This window comes from Corythoichthys intestinalis, chromosome 11 (assembly GCF_030265065.1).
Source record: "Corythoichthys intestinalis isolate RoL2023-P3 chromosome 11, ASM3026506v1, whole genome shotgun sequence".
NCBI lineage: Eukaryota > Metazoa > Chordata > Actinopteri > Syngnathiformes > Syngnathidae > Corythoichthys > Corythoichthys intestinalis.
In genome coordinates, this window is record NC_080405.1 from 31,318,525 (window position 1) to 31,340,221 (window position 21,697).

At 39.8% G+C, this 21,697-nt stretch overlaps 1 protein-coding gene across 3 annotated transcripts in view; it reads left to right on the top strand.

Annotated features, from left to right (window-relative positions):
• The window catches only part of ints6l (integrator complex subunit 6 like), a 44,586-nt gene extending 24,988 nt beyond the window's left edge, over positions 1-19,598 (top strand). For all 3 annotated transcript variants that reach the window (XM_057850223.1, XM_057850222.1, XM_057850224.1), the window contains 11 exons: positions 6,076-6,228; positions 6,369-6,501; positions 6,610-6,704; positions 6,791-6,901; positions 8,958-9,173; positions 9,246-9,372; positions 9,472-9,614; positions 9,703-9,934; positions 13,601-13,981; positions 16,397-16,490; positions 17,429-19,598. In XM_057850223.1, the coding sequence (XP_057706206.1) occupies positions 6,076-6,228; positions 6,369-6,501; positions 6,610-6,704; positions 6,791-6,901; positions 8,958-9,173; positions 9,246-9,372; positions 9,472-9,614; positions 9,703-9,934; positions 13,601-13,981; positions 16,397-16,490; positions 17,429-17,543 (1,800 nt within the window). In that variant the 3' untranslated portion in view covers positions 17,544-19,598. The remainder of the gene's footprint in view (positions 1-6,075; positions 6,229-6,368; positions 6,502-6,609; positions 6,705-6,790; positions 6,902-8,957; positions 9,174-9,245; positions 9,373-9,471; positions 9,615-9,702; positions 9,935-13,600; positions 13,982-16,396; positions 16,491-17,428) is intronic.
• The last annotated feature ends 2,099 nt before the right edge of the window (positions 19,599-21,697 follow it).

Here is a 21,697-nt window from a genome sequence, read left to right on the forward strand (position 1 = left end):
CAGTTATTTCTACAACCCTGATTTTTCTCCGATAGAGTGATTGGATCAGATACTTCTTTGTCACAAAAAACATTCATGAAGTTTGGTTCTTTTATGACTTTATTATTGGTGAACAGAAAAAAGTGATCAAATCTGCTGGGTCAAAAATATACATACAGCAGCGCTAATATTTGGTAACATGTCGCTTGGCCATTTTCACTTCAATTAGGCGCTTTTGGTAGCCGTCCACAAGCTTCTGGCAAGCTTCTGGTTGAATCTTTGACCACTTCTCTTGACAGAATTGGTGCAGTTCAGTTAAATTTGATGGCTTTCTGACATGGGCTTGTTTCTTCAGCATTGTCCACAAGTTCTCAATGGGGTTTAAGTCAGGACTTTGGGAAGGCCATTCGAGCCATTCCATTACCACTTTTGATGTGTGTTTGGGGTCATTGTCCTGTTGGAACACCCAAATGCGCCCAAGACCCAATCTTCGGGCTAATGACGTTAGGTTATCTTGAAGAATTTGAAGGTAATCCTCCTTCTTCATTATCCCATTTACTCTCTGTAAAGCACCAGTTTCATTGGTAGCAAAACAGCCCCACAGCATAATACTACCACCACTGTGCTTGACGGTAGGCATGTTGTACTTGGGGTTAAAGGCCTCACCTTTTCTCCTCCAAACATATTGCTGGGCATTGTCGCCAAACAGCTCGATTTTTGTTTCGTCTGACCACAGAACGTTCCTCCAGAAGGTCTTATCTTTGTCCATGTGATCAGCAGCAAACTTCAGTTGAGCCTTAAGGTGCCGCTTTTGGAGCAAGGGCTTCCTTCTTGCACGGCAGCCTCTCAGTCCATGGAGATGCAAAACACGCTTGACTGAGGACACTGACACCTGTGTTCTAGTAGCTTCTAATTCTTGGCAGATCTGCTTTTTGGTGATTCTCGGTTGAATCTTCACCCTCCTGACCAATTTTCTCTCAGCAGCAGGTGATATCTTGCGTTTTCTTCCTGATCGTGGCAGTGACAAAACAGTGCCATGCACTTTAATCTTACAAACAATTGTTTGCACTGTTGCTCTTGGGACCTGCAGCTGCTTTGAAATGGCTCCAAGTGACTTTCCTGACTTGTTCAAGTCAATGATTCGCTTTTTCAGATCCATGTATGTATATTTTTGACACAGCAGATTTGATCACTTTTTCTGTTAACCCATAATAAAGTCATAAAAGAACCAAACTTCATGAATGTTTTTTGTGACAAAGAAGTATCTGTTCCAATCACTCTATCGGAGAAAAATCAGAGTTGTAGAAATAACTGGAAACTCAAGAGAGCCATGGCATTATGTTCTTCACAAGTGTATGTAAACTTTTGACCACAACTGTAATCTTCGAGTGGGCGGGGTTTTAATTAGTTGGTGGAGTTGATTTCAACAAATTCTGTGCAGTTTGTAAGTTATTATTACCGTAATTTTCGCACTATAAGGCGCACCTGACTATAAGCCGCCACCTACCAAATGTGACATGAAAATGACATTTGTTCATAGATAAGCCGCACTGGACTATAAGCCGCAGCTGTCCTCACTTTATTTTGGGATATTTACACCAAAAGATATTAACCGGTAATACTTTATTTGACAGCGGCATAATATGACTGTCATATGACCAAATGAACCACCATGAAGCTTTAAATCAATTGGCTGCAATGCTTAATTGCTTCAAGAAGTTTCATTTGGTCATCCCTGCTCCCTTGGGAGGGACAGCCAACCTCTGCTGCCACCTGCTGTCAACGCTGTTGTCCAACATTCCTCCTAGCATGCACTGCAGCACTACAGATGTTAAGGCGAGGAGGGAAGAGAGTTGTGATGCCGTTGTAAACGTGATGCTAGGTGGTTTGGAGCGTTAGCATAGCATCAAAATTCATGTTCTGTGCTTATTGTTTTTTCAGTTACTGTTCCAGTTGTTTCATTAATTGCTAGTTATGGTATTTGGTAACACTTTATTTGACAGTGGAGCCATAAGACTGTCATGAGACAATCATAATTCTGACATGACATAAATGAATGCTTATAGCAGACTCACTTTTGAATGGATGTAAAAGATCCAAGCGGGACATAAATGGAGTTAGTGACATAATTTGCTGGATGACACCTAATGACATCTGTCGTAAGCATTCTGTAATGGCCATGATAGTGTGATGTCACAATTATGACGGTCTTATGACGCCGCTGTCAAATAACGTGTTACCTATTAACCCAAATAAATCAACAAAAAGGTCGCAATGGACTATACACCGTATATTCAAAATTAAGGAAAAAAGTAGCGGTTTATAATCCGAAAATTACAGTAGTTTAAGGCTCCGGAGTGGCTAAGTTAGCTCGTGTCAATGGCGCCTGCTTAGCATGCCAATAAAAAACTGGAAAGATCTACAAACAGTACCAACATAGTCAAATAAATTCAAAATGCAGTTCCAAAAAAACCATGCGGCCAAAACAATGTGACACCAAACTGCCGTAATTCATTTCATTCGGCAGGACCATATTTTTTTTAGATGCGTAATACGAACACAATAGAGAGGAGCGTTTCGGCCACTCGTGCTCACGATGCCTTCAAGGAAGGTGGGAAATCGGACTTATCCCGCTCGGATGGTACCAGTTGCAACCTCAAAGCGTTCCAAGCGAACGTAAACAGCAAAAATGGCTGATCGCGACCAGTTGCTTTCTATTTTGGCCATCAAAAGACATTTTGACCTCCAGCAAACCTGCCTTCTCGTAAGCAATCAAATAGTGGAGGCGTTCCAATGATACTTTGCCAGATCGGACTTCGGATGTTGGAAACTCTGACTTCCCACCTTCCTCGAATGCAGCATCAGTCTGCTGAGTTAACTGATGGCGGGTGTTCTGACGAATTGCGCATGCGCACAACAACCATGCCCCTCCAGGGGTAATCATTAAAGGTGTGCGAAATTTCTGATTCTTAGATTATTCGTGATTCGGCCGTGGAGGATTCGAGAACAATTCACAAACATCCAAATCCCAAATTATTGAAATATGTCAAGTAAAGCGAGACTAAAATACAGTCAGCGCGGTCTTCGGGACACAATGAGGAACGGACCGAGAGTACACATCATGCCTGTTATTACCCAGGTAATGACAATGCTCAACCCACGGCTCTGGCTCAACTCATGCCGCTAGATAAAAAAACAATTATTCCTGACTGCTGCCGACAGCTGTTACAAACTACGTCCACATACCGTATTTTTCGGACTATAAGTCGCACCCGAGTAAAAGTCGCACCAGCCATAAAATGCCCAACGAAGAGGAAAAAAACATATATAAGTCGTACCGGAGTATAAGTCACATTTAACTGTTGCCGACAGCTGTTACAAACTACGTCCACATACCGTACTTTTCAGACTATAAGTCGCAGTTTTTTTCATACTTTGGCTGGGGGAACGACTTATAATATGGAGCGACTTATGTGTGAAATTATTAACACATTATTATATCATTTCACATGTTATTTTGGTGTTTTGGAGTGACACTGATGGTTTGGTAAACTTGTTAGCATGTTCTTTAAGCTATAATAATCTGAATAACTCTTAATAGCTATGTTACGTTAACATACCGGCCATGTTCGCGTTTCGTTGTTCATACATCATGTAACAGTATCATACTGTACACTTATTCAGCATGTACTTTTATTTTAAATTGCCTTTCAAGATGACATATCTGTTCTATGTGTTTGATATTATCAAGTAAATTTACCCCAAAAATGTGACTTATACTCCGGTACGACTTATATATGTTTTTTTTCCCTCTTCGTTGGGCATTGTATGGCTGGTGCGACTTATACTCAGGTGTGACATATAGTCCGAAAAATACGGTAATGCTACGATAGATAATAGATATCATATGTATATAGACCTAGATGCAAAATGACACACTCAGTGGCGTTAGCAGCACGTTTATAGAAAACTAGATGCGAAATGACAGACTTGCCGGCGTTAGTAAATAGCCGCCATCTTAAAGCAGTAGACTTCCCTAGAAGGCTGTTGTAGCGAACCTTATCCTTACCTTTATCCAAAATACTCCTAAATCGGCAAAATCTTGACTTGAATCTATCTTTAAAACAGTTTTGAAAGTTTAACATGTGGAAAGTGAACTGAAGGGAAATTAAAGAATAACTGGGGCTGTCAGACGATTACATTTTTTAATCGAGTTAATTACAGCTTAAAAATTGATTAATCGTAATTAATCGCAATTCAAACCATCTATAAAATATGCCATATTTTTCTGAAAATTATTGTTGGAATGGAAAGATAAGACACAAGACGGATATATACATTCAACATACAGTACATAAGTACTGTATTTGTTTATTATAACAATAAATCAACAAGATGGCATTAACATTATTATCATTCTCTTAAAGCGATCCATGGATAAAAAGAATTGTAGTTCTTAAAAGATAAATGTTAGTACAAGTTATAGAAATTTTATATTAAAACCCCTCCTAATGTTTTCGTTTTATTAAAATTTGTAAAATTTTCAATCAAAAATAAACTAGTAGCTGATGTCAATAATTACACCCTGCTCACTCATCGTGCTGAAATCCATAAAATCAGTTGGACCCAAGGGCCAGCAGAGGGCGACAAAACGCCAAAAACAAGTAACAAGCGGACATTACACTGTGCTGTCATTTTAATGTTTGAGCGGGGCATGTGCGTGAATTGCGTCAAATATTTTAACGTGATTAATTTTAAAAATTAATTACCACCCATTAACGCGATAATTTTGACAGCCCTAAGAATAACGGGAGCAATTTTAACAACTTTAACAGTTGATTCACAACATTAAATTGATTGTATGTAGTTTAAAGCTGCTGACACAGAATGGGGACTTGAGTTTTTTATTTACTGTTTTGAACTGTTAACATGATACCAAAATAGTCGTTTATTTAAGCCTGAGAGGCTTTTTGTATTATTTTTGTAACAAACGTACGAAACATTAAAAGCAGCTAATAGCTTGGAGGGGGGGCGGGGTGTCATCAATAATCGATTTATAATAGAATCGTAGCCTCTGAATTGTAATCGAATCGTTAGGTGCCCAAAGATTCACGCCTCTAGTACCGTAATCATATGTCAAATGTCCTTCGAGTTCATCTACCATTTTGACTTTGACGTTGTTGCTGTAGCTGCTGCTACAATTAATTATTTTTTTTTTTTAATATATCGATTTTATAGTGCCTTTTGACCGCTAAACTCTAAGCAATTATGTATATGCACGAGAGACTACAATAAAATATTAATGATATTGCGAGATCATATCGTTAGGACGTTAACGTTGTCTGATAAGTAGTAAACATGTCTGTCGCCTGGGTTTTAATAGTGTTTATTGTTCAAGATAGAATATTGACATTATAGTGGGAGTATCTAAATATTTAGTATAATAATATGAAATAAATGTAAATAGACGTGTCAAAACGTAAAGTAGATTTGTTCAACATTAACATGCTATCCACACGGGGAGATTACTTCAACGAAGGAGCGCAAATCGACAGAACGCCGGCAACATGGCAAAATGTGCATTTAGAGGCTGTGGAAACAGAAGAAATAGGAATAACAAAGTTCCCACAAATTCCCTATGAAGAACGAGGAGCAATATAGACTGGTTACTTGCTACTGGCTACGGCATGAAAAAATTGCGGTGAAAAAAAACGATGTGATATCACTCTGCTCTGCTCCTCTGCAGAGCTGCTGGATTACAAATGTTGCTGTTCATACCTCAGTTATTGACATGCAATGGTTAGTTTTAATAACTTTATCCTGAAAACATAGCCAACACTTTTGATCATCGATGATTTTCATGTGTGCATATGTTGTTTTTTTATTGGCATACTAAGTCAGCTCAATTGACTCCTGTTAGCTTAGCCTCTCCGGAGCCCTGAAACTAACAAATAACTAACAAACTACACGGAATTTGTTGAAATCAACTCTACCGACTAATTAAACCCTTGCTAACTCGAAGATTCAGCCTGGTGTAAAAAATTCTGAACTTCCCCTTCAAAGGATAGGATTTTCTAAATGCCAATCTACTTTCAGCCCCCTCGCACTGCCCATCCTGTAGTGCGTTTTTCCTGTGTAGACTGTGAGCCCATGGTGATAGACAAGCTTCCATTCGACAAATATGAACTGGAGCCCTCACCTCTCACCCAGTACATTCTGGAAAGAAAGTCTCCACACATGTGCTGGCAGGTAGACATTCACACACAGATAAAGCACAGAAAATAGAGGTCGCTATCAAAGCATCTCTCATCCATTGTAGTATCTGCTGACGCAATCGTGTTTGACTTAATGCGTACAGATGAGACATTTTTTTCACCGTCTTCGCTCAGGTGTTTGTGAGCAGCAGCGGGAAGCAAAGTGACCTGGGTCAGCCTTTTGGTTACCTTAAAGCCAGCACCACTCTTACTTGTGTCAACCTGTTTGTCATGCCTTATAATTACCCGGTGCTCCTTCCACTCCTTGGTGAGATATACTGGTTTGCTTTTTTATATGCTACCAGCACAATTGTGTGACTGTAAATGAGGAACTGCAGCTTAGCTGGTGTCACTCATCGCTCTTGTTCCGTTTCAGATGATTTGTTCAAAGTGCACAAATTAAAACCGAACCTCAAGTGGCGACAAGCCTTGGAGATGTACCTTAAAACGATGCCTCCGTACTACCTCTTGGTATGCCAATTACAGCCTTCATGTCACTTTAATGTCATGACATTGAATTCTTGAATTCAATTCTGTTGCCTTTTGTCTTTTTACAGCCTTTAAAGAAGGCCCTGAGGATGATGGGGGCACCAAATTTAATCGGAGACAGCATGGACTGTGGTCTAAGTTACAGTGTCATCTCCTATCTGAAGAAGCTCAGCCAGCAGGTCTGACTTGAAATTTGTTTATCACGATTGTAGGCAGATTGTGGATCCCTTTCCTTAGTTTCAGTGTTGTAATACAGTGAACCCTTGTTTTTCGCGGTTATTGGCGACCAGAACCTGGCACTATAAGTTAAAAATAAAAGTAAAAAAGTAAGTAAAAGTTGAGTGAAAGTAAGTGAAAGTGGTGCCCCCCACCCAAAAAAAAATTGTGTGTTCAATTTATTTATTCAGATTTAGCATCAGAAAGAGATACATATAAGACATGTTTTTTCACTTTCCCCCCCAAAGTATCAATAAAAAATAAAACTTGTATGTATATATATTTTAATGGTTTTTAAGCACTTCAAATCATAGACTTCATAATGTAATCGACGGGACACGGGGCGCGGGGCCGAGAAATAGGGGGCCTGCATTGTTGGCGAGGCCGTCAAAGCTGACTGAGTGGAATCACAGAAAAAGAGCTTTTTTTGTTGAAAATTCTTGTGAATCAATGCTTAAATCCCTGCATTCTTTATAGATATGGATGTAAAACAGCCTCGATTCTTGGTTGAAAGCAAAAATAAAGGTGCAGGTAGCATTTATTTTACGTAAATATGTCGAATGTGCGGCTCGTCTTTAAGTTCACTGTGGCGCCGCCTTACTACAACAAAGAGCTTTTTATGTTGAAATTCTCATGGATAAAGGGTTAAATCCCTGAATTCTTTACAGATTTGGGCGTAAAGCAATTTTGATTCTTGGTTAAAAGCAAAAAAAAACATGCAGGTAGCATTTACTTTATGTAAATATGTTGACTGTGCAGCTCGTCTTTAAGTTCACTGTGGCGCCGCCTTACCACAACAAAGAGCTTTTTACGTTGAAATTATCGTGAATAAATGCTTAAATCCCTGAATTCTTTATAGAAATGGATGTAAAACAGTCTCGATTCTTGGTTAAAAGCAAAAAAACACGCAGGTAGCATTTATTTTACATAAATATTGCGAATTATGATGCCAATACCTTAATTTCTCCATTTTAAAAAAAAAAATAATGCATGCATGGTACGAAAAATATAATAATTGCCTTGAATCCTCGAACAAATCACTCCTGAGACAATCCTTCCTGTTTGTATGTGGTACAGCTTTCGTACTTTTTTACTGTTAGCTGCATGCGTGTTTGTGAATAGCTCCTCTTTATGTGGGTGGCCCCTGCTTGAAGGGGATGCGCAGTGCATGGCCGAGCTGACTCGTCAGTAATGATGATGTCTATGTTCAAATGTAATAATTATGATTTTTAAACATGTTACTGTACCACTGAATTATTTTTTAAACAACAATAAAGTATGAAAATGCATGTCTTTATTAAATGCTTCATTAAGTAAGTCCACTCAAATCCGCTCAAGCTGCTCACTTACACACAACGCATTTCCACAGCAACTGTTTAACAAAAAACATGATTGACGCATGCGGCGTTTTGAAGCTTTAGCTTCCTGGCATCTGTGGCAAGATCACACATTAAACGACCGTCAATCATTGTTAACTTTAAAAAGCAACTCCAGTGCACTGCCTGACTAACAAAGAGCAGATAGAGGGAGGGAGAGTGAGACTAATCGATCGGCTCTGGACAGCTCATCTGTATTTATTAATTTTTTTTTTTTCAATTGAAAAGAAATCTATGATGGACTGTGGGCGCGAAGTAGCGAGGGATCACTGTATGGCGACGATACCTTGTGGGCAATGTAAAAATAGTTCCCTTTTAGAGCAACTCTGGCTCGTCTTTCACCGTCGATGGCAGCCAACAAATTAATATGCCCATACTTATAACCTGTAAGACTCAATTGGGGGTATTATTCTTGAAGTCACATTAATGGTGAAAACGTTTTTGAGGTAATCACTTTACACATTTTCTTTCTAAATTACTAGTGGTTGTTATTTGTTTATTTTTTTAACATTGGGGGCTTTCTGAATTACAGGATTCCCCCAGTAGCGTAGAAATTTTTTCACAAGTTTTGACAAGAACTTTCATGATCCATAAAAGTTATATTTGGTGACATGTCAAATGAAGCATTTTCCTCTTCCATCAGGCAAAAATAGAGTCTGAACGCTTGATCGTATCTGTGGGGAAGAAGGCACCCCAAGAAACTGGCATTAGGGTGAAGAACCACTCCAGCTCTTTGTCTCTGGCCCACCGGCGAGATTTGAAGCAACTGCTACATGGAATCACTGGAGAGGCTCCACTTCGCATGGTGGACATCAATTTCAAGGAGTTTTCCGGCTTCCAGATCGCATTGCTCAGCAAGGTAGGCGAGCGACAAAAAGGACATCTCTTGGAGACTTGTTTCCTGAGTGCGGACGCTTGTTATTTTTCACAGGATGTTAAGCCTCAAGCTTATCGAAATGCCTACGACATCCCAAGACGGAATCTTCTGGATCAGCTTACTCGAATGCGTTCTAATTTACTGCGAACTTCACAAAAACTAATCAGAGGGCAGGATGAAGGTGCGTATATTACTGTATATCAGATTTTTCATCAATTTTCCATGTAACACTATCATGAAACTCAATTGGATTCATCTCCAAATGGACTGCGCTTGTTAGATTACCTGCATAGCATTCCAGTGGCTCAGATGGGAAACTATCAGGAGTATCTGAAAATGATGCCGTCTCCTCTAAGAGAAATTGATCCGGATCAACCTAAACGACTGCACACTTTTGGGAACCCTTTCAAGCAGGATAAGAAGGTAATAATTAAAAACGAAATGCCATATACTATTTGGTACAATCTGTATTGTGGTAGCAGTCAATCTATTTGTTGCTATATATTTCTAGGGAATGATGATCGATGAGGCCGATGAGTTTGTCTTAGGTCCTCAAAACAAGAAAAGGGCGAATTCCAGTGACTCAAATGCAGGTGCTACTATGAAGAGAAGGCGGAGCATGTCACCGTTACTACGGCGACCTCAGACTCCACCGGTCAGCGCCAACCACATTCTGGCTGGAAAGAGTCCGACAGGTGTTCAAGGACAAGTGAATCTCCCAAAAGTCATACCACAGCACAAAGGTAACGTTAGTGCGGCGCAACATCAGATGGTTCTCGTATGGCGTTTTACTGGCCTCTAGCTCTGGCACAGACAGCGTTTGAGCGTGCAAGCAGCGAGTCGTGCCGCGAAAAAATTGTAAGAAACAGAAAACAAACAACAAGTCTTGCGATGGTAAATGCAAGTCACATAACGAGGCTGCATTCAGTTCCAGTTGCATTCAAAAGTGGCTCAGAAAAATCAAAACAAGTTAGCAACGGGTGCCATTGGCTTATTAACAACCCAACTTCACTACAGTATATTACTGTAGTATTAAGCTACCAGGTTTTTGTAAACAAAGGAATGCATAGTGCACCATGTACTTTATTGCAAAGTGTGTTTTATTTTCTTTGTTGACCTCTATTTTTCAAACTATATTGCATACTTTTAATCTTTATTTTCAAAATTGACATTGTGCCTTATGTATGAATTCTGGTTGTGTTTAAAATTTAGCGGGAGTTAAATTAGCAAGTGGAGTTGTTTTCAACAAATTCCGTGCAGTTATTTATTTATTTATTAGTTTCAGGGCTCTGGAGTGGCTAAGCTAGCGCGAGTCAATTGACCTGTCTTAGCATGCCAATAAAAAACAACATATGCACGCATGAAAATCAACGATGACCCGTGCAATCAATAGTGTGGGCTATGTTTTCAGGATGAAGTTATTAAAACTAGTGCTGCAATGAATAACTGATTAACTCGAGTAATTCGTTTAGAAAAAAAGATTCAAATTAAATTTTGCTGCTTCAAGTATTTTCATTAAAGTAGGGTTGTAATGGTTTGTTTTGAAAGTGTTTGCATTTAGTTTTATTGATTTGGGTGTATACCCTGCCCTCTAGTGGCAACAGTGAATATGACATAACTCATTTCACATGGCTAAATTCAGCTGCTCCCAGACAAACATTAGCTAAGTTCTGGTTGAGCTAATGTTTTTTTAATACAGCCGTAATTTAGTTTTAGAGGTATATTGAGCTGTTTTTGGTGGGAAAAAAAAAAAGTTAGCATTATATAGCATTTAAGCTAGCCGACTTTTGCTAGGTAAGTTATCCAATTGTTCTTTTGTTGTACTTAGAGCCTCATTTATTATTTTTGTTATACAGTTTGAGGCTTAGCTCAGATATTTTACCTTTTTTTAGGGCTGTCAAACGATTAAAAATTTAATCGAGTTAATTACAGCTTAAAAATTAATCAATCGTAATTAATCGCAATTCAAACCATCAATAAAATATGCCATATTTTTCTGTAAATTATTGTTGGAATGGAAAGATAAGAAACAAGATGGAAATATATATTCAACATACGGTACATAAGGACTGTATTTGTTTATTATATAACAATAAATCAACAAGATGGCATTAACATTATTAACATTCTGTTAAAGCGATCCATTGATAGAATGACTTGTAGTTCTTAAAAGAAAAATGTTATTACAAGTTATAGAAATTTTATATTAAAACCCCTCTTAATGTTTTCGTTTTAATAACGTGTAAAATTTTCAATCAAAAACATAAACTAGTAGCCCGCCATTGTTGATGTCAATAATTACTTACAATGCTCATGGGTGCTGAAGCCTATAAAATCAGTCGCACCCAAGCGCCAGCAGAGGGCGGCAAAACTCCATAAAACACAACAAGTGAGCGTCTCACTGTACTGTCATTTAAATGTGTCTGAGCGGGGCATCTGCGTTAATTGCGTCAAATATTTTAACGTGATTAATTTAAAAAATTAATTAACGCCCGTTAACACGATAATTTTGACAGCTCTACTTTTTTATGTTCCTTATCCGATTATTGGAACTAAATAGTTCCATCGATTAACCAACTACTAAAATAATCGATAGCTGCAGCCCTAATTAAAACTTACCATTGCATGTCAATAACTGTAGTATGAACAGCAACATTTGTAATCCAGAACCTCTGTAAGTAACAGGCTGCGGAGTGAAGTGATATTTATTCCAACGGTGTGTTTACACAGTTTGTATTGTTCCTCGTTCTTAGGAAATTTGTGGAAGCTCCCATTTGCCCATTTTTTCTGTCTGTTTCCACAGCCTCTAAATGCACGTTTCAATATGTTGCCATTCTTCTGTCAAGACTCCATAGACTAATGCTGCATTCGAGGAAAGTGGGATATAGTCAATAGTAAAACTAAAGAAGGCAGTTTACAGTGTGGTCTGTTTACCTTAGCAGTCGTTTTTCCTCCACTATTTGATCGCTTACAAAAAGGCAGGTTTGCTGGAGGTTAACATGTCTTTTGATGGCTAAAATAAAAAAATGCTTGGAATGCTTTGAGGTCGCAACTGGTACCATCCCAGTGAGATTAATCCGACGTCCCACCTTCCTCAAATGCAACATGAGCACGAGTGGCCCAAGCACTCTTCCCTATTGTGGTCGCATTGAGGTAATTTTGGGCCATTTAGGGTCATTTACCTGTTAATTTTCGGTTACTTCCTGTTGATTTTGGGGTATTTTATTGGTCAGTTCCTGTTAATTTTGAGTCACAGAACAGGAAGTGACCTGGCGGTCACCCAAATAAATAGGCAGTGACTTCAAACTCAACAGGGAATAACCTGTAAATGCCGTAAAATGAACAGCAAGTGACCTGTAAATGCCCTGAAAATCGGACCGAATGACTGTGAATGTTCTGGTTTTGAATGAACTAACGTTCCCAGTCTAAATGGATTGGGCGTCGAGCACCGTCAATGGCAGCCTTAGAGTTAACTGAGACACTATTATTGTGGAAGATTTCGGTAGCAACTTGATGGTTCATTTTTATTTATTTTTTTAGGTATTGACACCTTTTTAAAACAATATTTTGATTCTTGACAGGAGCATATCGATAACCTTTTGGGATACAAAGTATCACAATATATCACCATTTCGATATTTTGTCACACCCTTAGTTACCATACTGTCAAAATCTCATATCGGCACATGCCTAGTTTGGTGTGACATTATTTTGGCCGCGTGGGTATTTTGAACAACGATCTGCATTTTGAATTTATTTGATTATGTTACATCTGTTAATATCGTTTTTCTATTGGCATGCTAGGATAGGACCATTCACTCATGCTAGCTTAGCCATTCCAGAGCCCTGAAATTAATAAATAACTAACAAGTTAGAAATAGGAATAGAAAAAGGAATTTGTTGAAATCAACTCCACCGACTAATTAAGCTGATATAAAAAAAATTCTGAACTTCCGCTTTAATTACCTCAAACCTATTTTTATGTAGCATAACTTTCTGCTCGAATAAAGTGCTCAAGACAGACATTTACCCTTCATAAAACCCGTATATAAAAAAAACCTAATAAATAAAACAATAGTTAAAATGCTAAAAGATACGGAACAAATGCAGTACATTGATGTGTCTGATAGTCAGGGACACATTATGTATGAAAATAAACTCTTTCATTGATGGAGCGCCCGACAGTCCGAAAAATACGTTTATGTTTTTAGTTTGACAGTTCATCTCAACTGGAGTGTAATAAAAGACCATCAACATTGAACTCCTTTGAGGGACTTTTTTCTATCTGCCAAGCTATAAGTTTGATTGATGAAATATGTCACTGAAATCGACCTCCGGTTTTTCTTGCCAAGGCCAAGTCGATGGTGTTAAAATGAATAGCTGACACTTTGTATGTTTATTATCTTCAGGGCCGGATGGTGCTGAGGTGGTCAGCGAGAGTAACGGCGATGGTGTTCTTGTTCCTGACTCGGGTGAGAATTGGCCCAGTGAAGTGGACTCCGTGGGAGGAATTCAACATTCGCTCAACTCGGTGGGAAAAGCAAGGGCAGAAGCAGTTGATGGGGGCGAGGACATCAACATGACTGAAGAGAAAGCTGTCATTCAAGACGGTCAAGAGGAGCAGTCACTAGAAGAGACATTCAATTGTGTGGACTTGAGTCCGCAGAGCAACTTGGACAGTGCAGAGACTGAACCGGCAGTGCTGGAGACCATATTCATAGCACCACTAGACGGTAGCCAAGCAGAACTACGGACACGAGTCATCAAGGAAGTCCGCAAACCTGGCCGAAGTGAGTACAAAAGCGCTTTAACTACAGTCCCTGACAAAAGTCTTGTCGCTTATCCATTTTGTAGAAACAATTGCTAATAACCTGACTTTTAATTATTCAGTTGGTTTCAGAAATGGCTCATATGAAAGCGAAGACCCTCCTAACTGATGCTGATTGTACAAAAATAAATTTGTTTCACTGAAAAAAAATTAATCATTTAATGAAGACTTAATGGTCAAATTTTGGCAAGACAAAAGTATTGTCACCTACAGAAAGTAGTGTGAAAATTGAACAAAAAATGTACTTCAAATACAAAAATATGTTACATATCATAAGCGAATTAAGTAGTGGTGCTGTGAGATCCAAATTTAATATTTTGTATGACTTCCATGGGCTTGAAGGACTGCATCCATGCGGTTTGGCAAGGATTCATACAATTTATTGATGAAGTCATCAGGGACATCAAAGAAAGCAGTCTTGCATTCCTCCCAGAGTCCATCAACATTCTTGGGTTTCGTCTTCCATGCTTCCTCTTTCATCCTACCCCAGACATGCTCAATGATGTTCATGTCTGGTGACTGAGCCGGCCAGTTCTGGAGGATCTTGATCTTCTTTGCCTTGAGGAACTTTGAGGTAGAGACTGAAGTATGTGATGGAGCACTATCCTGCTGCAGAATTTGTCCCTTTTTGTGGTTAAGATTAGGAATGTAAGAGGCAGCTAAGATTTGTTGATTTTTCAGACTATTTATGTTGCCTTCCACCCAGCAGATCTCTCGCACACCCCATACTGGATGTAACCCCAGACCATGATTTTAACACCACCAAACTTCAGTGTTTTCTGAGTGAATCTCGGATCCATGCGGGCTCCAGTAGGTCTCCTGCAATATTTGCGGCGACTGTGGGGTAATTCAATGGAAGATTCATCTGAAAAATCCACCTTTTGCCACTTTTCCAGCGTCCATTCTTTTGACAGGCTGTGGGCCTTTGCAAATGCCTCACGGTTTTTTAATTGTCTGCACCCTGAGAGATAAACAGTCTGAAATATCAACAAATCTTAGCTGCCTTTTACATTCCTAACAATAAAAAGGGACAAATTTTGCAGCAGGATAGTGTGGTGGTCCTTGCCCAAACTCCCCTCTGCTGGCTTTTATTGTTATAACACTTCCTGTTTTGATGTAAGATATCACTTCTAACTTGGCTCACCTGGGAGTGCACCTGCAGCTCATCAGTGATCTACTCTGCTTATAAGGAGCGGCCTGGGCAGCAAGCAGGTGCCAGTTGATTCTGTTAGGGCAGGGTAGGCAAAGTTGATGTGGACCAAAATATGAGCCGGAAACAGATGAAGTGTGAAGTAATATTTATTGTACAAGGGCAGGGTGTTGAGCGGCTGGTGGATTGGATGGTCAATGGCTGTGGCTGTGGCGGCGAGGGCTTTGATGGGTGGGTGTCCTGATGGCAAAAAACAGAATTAGTTAAGCGTTCAAAGACAAGAGTCACAAACTACAGGCTTTGTTGGCCGATGTACCAATGGTGACTGGCAGAATCATCTGGCACCTGCTTGCTGCCCAGGCCGCTCCTTATAAGCAGTGTAAATTACTGATGAGCTGCAGGTGCACTCCCAGGTGAGCCAAGATAGAAGTGATATCTTACATCAAAACAGGAAGTGTTATAACAATAAAAGCCAGCAGAGTGGAGTGTGGGCAAGACCACCACAGGATAGTGCTCCATCGCATACTTCAATCTCTACCTCAAAGTTCCTTAAGGCAAAGAAGATCAAGATCCTCCAGGACTGGCCAGCCCAGTCACCAGACATGAACATCATTGAGCATGTCTGGGGTAGGAAGAAAGAGGAAGCATGGAAGACGAAACCCAAGAATGTTGATGAACTCTGGGAGGCATGCAAGACTGCTTTCTTTGATATTCCTGATGACTGTATCAATAAATTATATGAATCATTGCCGAGGCCCATGGAAGTCATACAAAATATCAAATTTGGATCTCACAGCACCACTACTTAATTCGCTTATGTTATGTAACATAATTTTGTATTTGAAGTACATTTTTTGTTCAATTTTCACACGACTCTTTGTAGGCGACAAAATTTTTGTCTTGCCAAAATTTGACCTTTGTCTTGATTAAATGATAAATCTTTTTTCATTGAAACAAACATATTTTTGTACATTCAACATCATTTGTGAGGGTCTTAGCTTTCATATGAGCCATTTCTGAAACCAATTGAATAATTAAAAGTCAGGTTATTAGCAATTGTTTCTACAAAATGGATAAGCAACAAGACTTTTGTCAGGGACTGTATACAGTAGGTCACAAAACTGTTTGTTTTTGGCTCAAAGTATGGTAGCACGTTTTACTAAATGTCTCCATTGACATTCATCACTGTTAGACTCCTGTTTATTTCTTGTGTTTTCCTGGTCACAGACTTTGAGGCAATACTAGAACTACTGCAGCAGGTTAAAGGACCAGTCAATGTCCAGCGCTATTTCATTCAACACGCCATCAAAGAGGCCTCCAGGTAAGAACTACTATACTGTAAAAATACACTTCTATTAGTCATTATTATTAACTATTAACATAGCTCACATTCTTAAATGATCAAAAGCTAGATATCAAGTCAGTCAAGTCGAGTATTTAGCTCAGTTGTCTGTGCATTGCGCCGGTGTAGGTACATAATCCGCTCGGGGGGCCTGCGATTGACAGTGATGTTCGGTCATTCTCGCGATCTGATTGGCCGAAGAGTCAAAATGCGCGCCCTGAACAGTGCTCTCCTGTAAAATGCCAATTTAAAAGTGTGACGGTTGTTATTTGAGAGTCGTAGTAATGCATTCGCCTAAAAGTGCCATTTTAAAAATGCGTATGTAAAGCAGTTGATGATGTCACACACAGATATGATTATTAACACTTACAGTATTTTTCAGACTACACGTCGCACCTGAGTATAAGTCGCACAAGCCAAAAAATGCGCAGTGAAAAGGAAAATACATCCTCATTCCTATCCTATCCTCATTAAAATATGAAAAACTACAAATGTTTGGGTGGTTTTAGTTAAAGCCGACACTGTATTTTCATCTGTGTGATTTTGAAAAAGATCAGATCACATTTGATTGTGATTTTATTATGCAAGTTGAGAAATATCAAAAGGTTCAGATACTTTTTCATACCACTGTACATTGTCTTGAGCGCCATTTTGTCGAGTGACGCCCCCCGAGCAGATGGTGTACCTGCGCTGTTGTTGAGAAAAATGAATCCACCTTGGAGTAAGTTATGGTTTGAAATCCAGATGACTTTGAATGTTGCGATCTCAGGGAAAACTTTTTTGAACCTTGAAAATTCAAGTGAAATTGATTGATTTGAAATTTTAAGTCCATCCACCTCTTTTTGATTGTGAAAATCAGCAAATTGATTGTTCTGAGTTCCAACTCTTCTCTCTTCTTTCCTAATAAAATTCTCTAGATTCAAGAAACGGACCCTAATCCATCAGCTAGAGCTTACACTTGCCAAGATTGATGAGAAGCATGGGACGCCGTCACAGCTTGCTAGTGATCATCATCAAAACACAACAACATAGGAATGAGAGACCCAAAAAAAGACAAACGAAGGCTTTTCTATAAGAAGGGTCCAAATGCTGTCACGTCACATCCTGTCATAGGCCGAGGGCTGCTTATCTGCAAGGCACATTCATGGAGGATAAATAGTGGGACTTTAGGAATGTAATCCTCTTCACACTGACGGATGACATCCACAATCATTCAGTAGACCGACACTCCACCGTACGAACAATAAGCCATAAAACATCCTTAAATGGCTGTATGATTTTCTTCAGCTGGTCTGAAACGTGTTTCTGAGCATTCTTTTGAAAACAGTAATGTGACCTCTCATTTTTCCTGCCACGACTGCTCTCTTTTTAACTATCCCTGTCATTCTATGTTGTGAAGCAATATATAACATTGCTCGCGTTGAGGTCAGGATTAATGCATCTGAATTTACATTTCGGCACAATGTCTCAACACACAGTGTATCACAAAAGTGAGTACACCCCTCGCATTTCTGCTGATACAGTGGGGCAAATAAGTATTTAGTCAACCACCAATCGTGCAAGTTCTCGTACTTGAAAAGATTAGAGAGGCCTGTATTTGCCGACATGGGTAAACCTCAACCATGAGAGACAGAATGTGGAATTTATTTCCAAATTAGAGTGGAAAATAAGTATTTGGTCACCTTCAAACAAGCAAGATTTCTGGCTGTCAAAGAGGTCTAACTTCTTTGAACGAGGTCTAACGAGGCTCCACTCGTTACCTGTATTAATGGCACCTATTTAACTAATTATCGATATAAAAGGCACCTGTCCACAATCTCAGTCAGTCACACTCCAAACTCCACTATGGCCAAGACCAAAGAGCTGTCGAAGGACACCAGAGACAAAATTGTTGACCTGCACCAGGCTGGGAAGACTGAATCTGCAATAGGTAAAACGCTTGGTGTAAAGAAATCAACTGTGGGAGCAATTATTAGAAAATGCAAGACCACTGATGATCTCCCTCGAGCTGGGGCTCTATGCAGGATCTCACCCCGTGGCGTCAAAATGATAACAAGAACGGTGGGCAAAAATCCCAGAACCACACAGGGGGACCTAGTGAATGACCTACAGAGCTGCAACCACAGTAGCAAAGGCTACTATCAGTAACACAATGCGCCGCCAGGGACCCATCCTGCACTGCCAGACGTGTCCCCCTGTTGAAGCCAGTACACGTCAAGGCCCGTCTGCGGTTGGCTAGAGAGCATTTGCATGATCCAGAAGAGGACTGGGAGAATGTGTTATGGTCAGATGAAACCAAAATAGAACTTTTTGGTAGAAACACAGGTTCTCGTGTTTGGAGGAGAAAGAATACTGAATTGCATCCGAAGAACACCATACCCACTGTGAAGCATGGGGGTGGAAACATCATGCTTTGGGGCTGTTTTTCTGCAAAGGGACAAGGACGACTGATCTGTGTAAAGGAAAGAATGAATGGGGCCATGTATCGAGAGATTTTGAGGGAAAATCCCCTTCCATCAGCAAGGGCATTGAAGATGGGACGTGGCTGGGTCTTGACAATGATCCCAACACACAGCCAGGGCAACAAAGGAGTGGCTTCGTAAGAAGCATTTCAAGGTCCTGGAGTGGCCTAGCCAGTCTACAGATCTCAACCCCATAGAAAATCTGTGGAGGGAGTTGAAAGTCCGTGTTGCCCAACGACAGCCCCATAACATCACTGCTCTAGAGGAGATCTGCATGGAGGAATGGGCCAAAATACCAGCAACAGTGTGTGAAAAGCTTGTGAAGAGTTACAGAAAATGTTTGGCCTCCATTATTGCCAATAAAGGGTACATAACAAAGTATTGAGATGAACTTTTGGTATGGACCAAATACTTATTTTCTACCATGATTTGCAATTAAATTCTTTAAAAATCAAACAATGTGATTTTCTGTTTTTTTTCCCCACATTCTGTCTCTCATGGTTGAGTAATATTTTCAAGTGGAAGAACTTGCACAATTAGTGGTTGACTAAACACTTATCTGTATTTAGTATATCTTTTCATGGGACAACACTGATAAAATGACACTTTAACACAATGAAAAGTAGTCTGTGTGCAGCTTATATAATAGAGTTTATTTATTTTCCCCTCAAAATAACTCAAAATATAGCCATTAATATATAAACCCCTGGCAACAAAAGTGAGTACACCCCTTAGTAAATACATACATCCCATAATGACAAAATTGAGTGCTGCTTGTCATATTCCCTCCAAAATGTCATGTGATTCGTTACAGGAGTGCTGTCTGCATTGCTGCAGAGATTGAAGAGGTGGGGGGTCAGCCTATTAGTGCTCAGCCCATACGCCGCACTCTACATCAAATTGGTGTGCATGGCTGTCACCCCAGGAGGAAGCCTCTTCTGAAGACAGTACACAAGAAAGCCTGCAAACAGTTTGCTGAAGACATAATAATGTCTTGACATGTCCTGTCATGACAGAATAAAGTCATGCCGCCTCCTCCGCCCCCTTAGAAGTTTTTTTTCGGCCAGTAACAACAGCAGCAGCCACTGAAAGTAATGTAAAAAGATGTCAATGTTGTAGAGGTGGGAAACACACCACCAGTTTTGCTACTGAAAGTCCATCCTCCATCAGAGTTAGCATAACTCAAGTAGGAAGCTGCTTAGAGAGAAGTGTCCTCCTGTATGTTTTTGACTGTTAATGTTAATTAAACTGTGAGAAATGTAGTGAACTCTGCTGGAAACTACAGAACCAGAAAAATGTGAGAAAGACGCTGCTTAGAGAGAGAGGTCCTAAGTCTATGTGTGTCAGTCAATTTTCAATTTTATTTCATTTATGTGGTCTGTAAGCAAACCAAAGTTTGTTGAGTTTGGCTGTGTTTGTGGACAAAAGCGCACAAACAGTTTGCTGAAGACATGTCAACAAAGCACATGGATTACTGGAAGCATGTCCTATGGTCTGATGAGACGGGCGGGCTTGCTTGTGTACCGTCTTCAGAAGAGCTTTCCTCTTGGGGTGACAGCCATGCACACCAATTTGATGTAGAGTGCGGTGTATGGTCTGAGTATTAATAGGCTGACCCCCCACCTCTTCAATCTCTGCAGCAATGCTGACAGCACTCCTGTAATGAGTCACATGACATTTTGGAGGGAAAAAGACAAGCAGTACTCAATTAGGACATTTAGGGATGTAGTTTCTAAGGGGTGTACTCACCTTTGTTGCCAGGGGTTTACATATTAATGGCTATTTTTTCAGTTATTTTGAGGGGAAAATAAATGAACTCTATTATATAAGCTGCACACAGACTACTTTTCATGGTGTCATTTTGTCACTGTTCTCCCATGAAAAGATATAAATATCTGCAGAAATGCGAGGGGTTTGCTCACTTTTGTGATACACTGTAGAGCCATTGACGGCAATAGACGTTCAACCCATTCTGACTGGGAGATCGTTTGCCGCCAACTCTCCTAGTCAAAATGGATTGGACGTCTATCGCTGTCAATGGCGCTGAAAAGAAATGTTCATTCACTGTTAGCCCTCCCGGTTCAAAATGGCAGCAATAGAATGTTTTCATACTTTGTGCAGCTGTCTGTGTCCTTTGAGAAGACACACATTTTACAATGTCACTCTAGGGGAGTTTTTGCAGATTTGCAGTCATTTCCGCTGACCTCCCATTTGAAGTCCCTAAAAGTAGGCCAAGAAATCAGCACACACTTTTTTCCCTGTCAGAGAGGCGCCATTGACTGACAAGACTTTAGTGTGACAGTTTCATTTGAAGGAATCACTGCCTCTGCTGTTTCACATTTCATGTGACGTAACAATTCGCCGCCTTTGTTTTCATCACCGATGTACACTGTTTCAACATTCATAAGGAAGACTGATTATTTTTGTGAATTTGTTCATTTCAGAGGAAAACAAATATTTTGAAAGTCAATTTTGTAAACTTAGAGTTTTATTGATTTTTTATACAAAATAATAAACCGCCTGTAAAACAGTATCTGCTGTTTCATACTAGTTTGTCTGTAATCCTAACCCTATGAAGCAAGGATGTAGGTTTAGTCTCAACATTTGTAGGGGCGATATAACAGCATAACCTGCATGTGCACTTTTTGCTCAGGATGGGACATTAATAAGACGAAACAGATTGGGTGAACGGGAGGCAGGGCTATATTTCTCACAAATATGAAC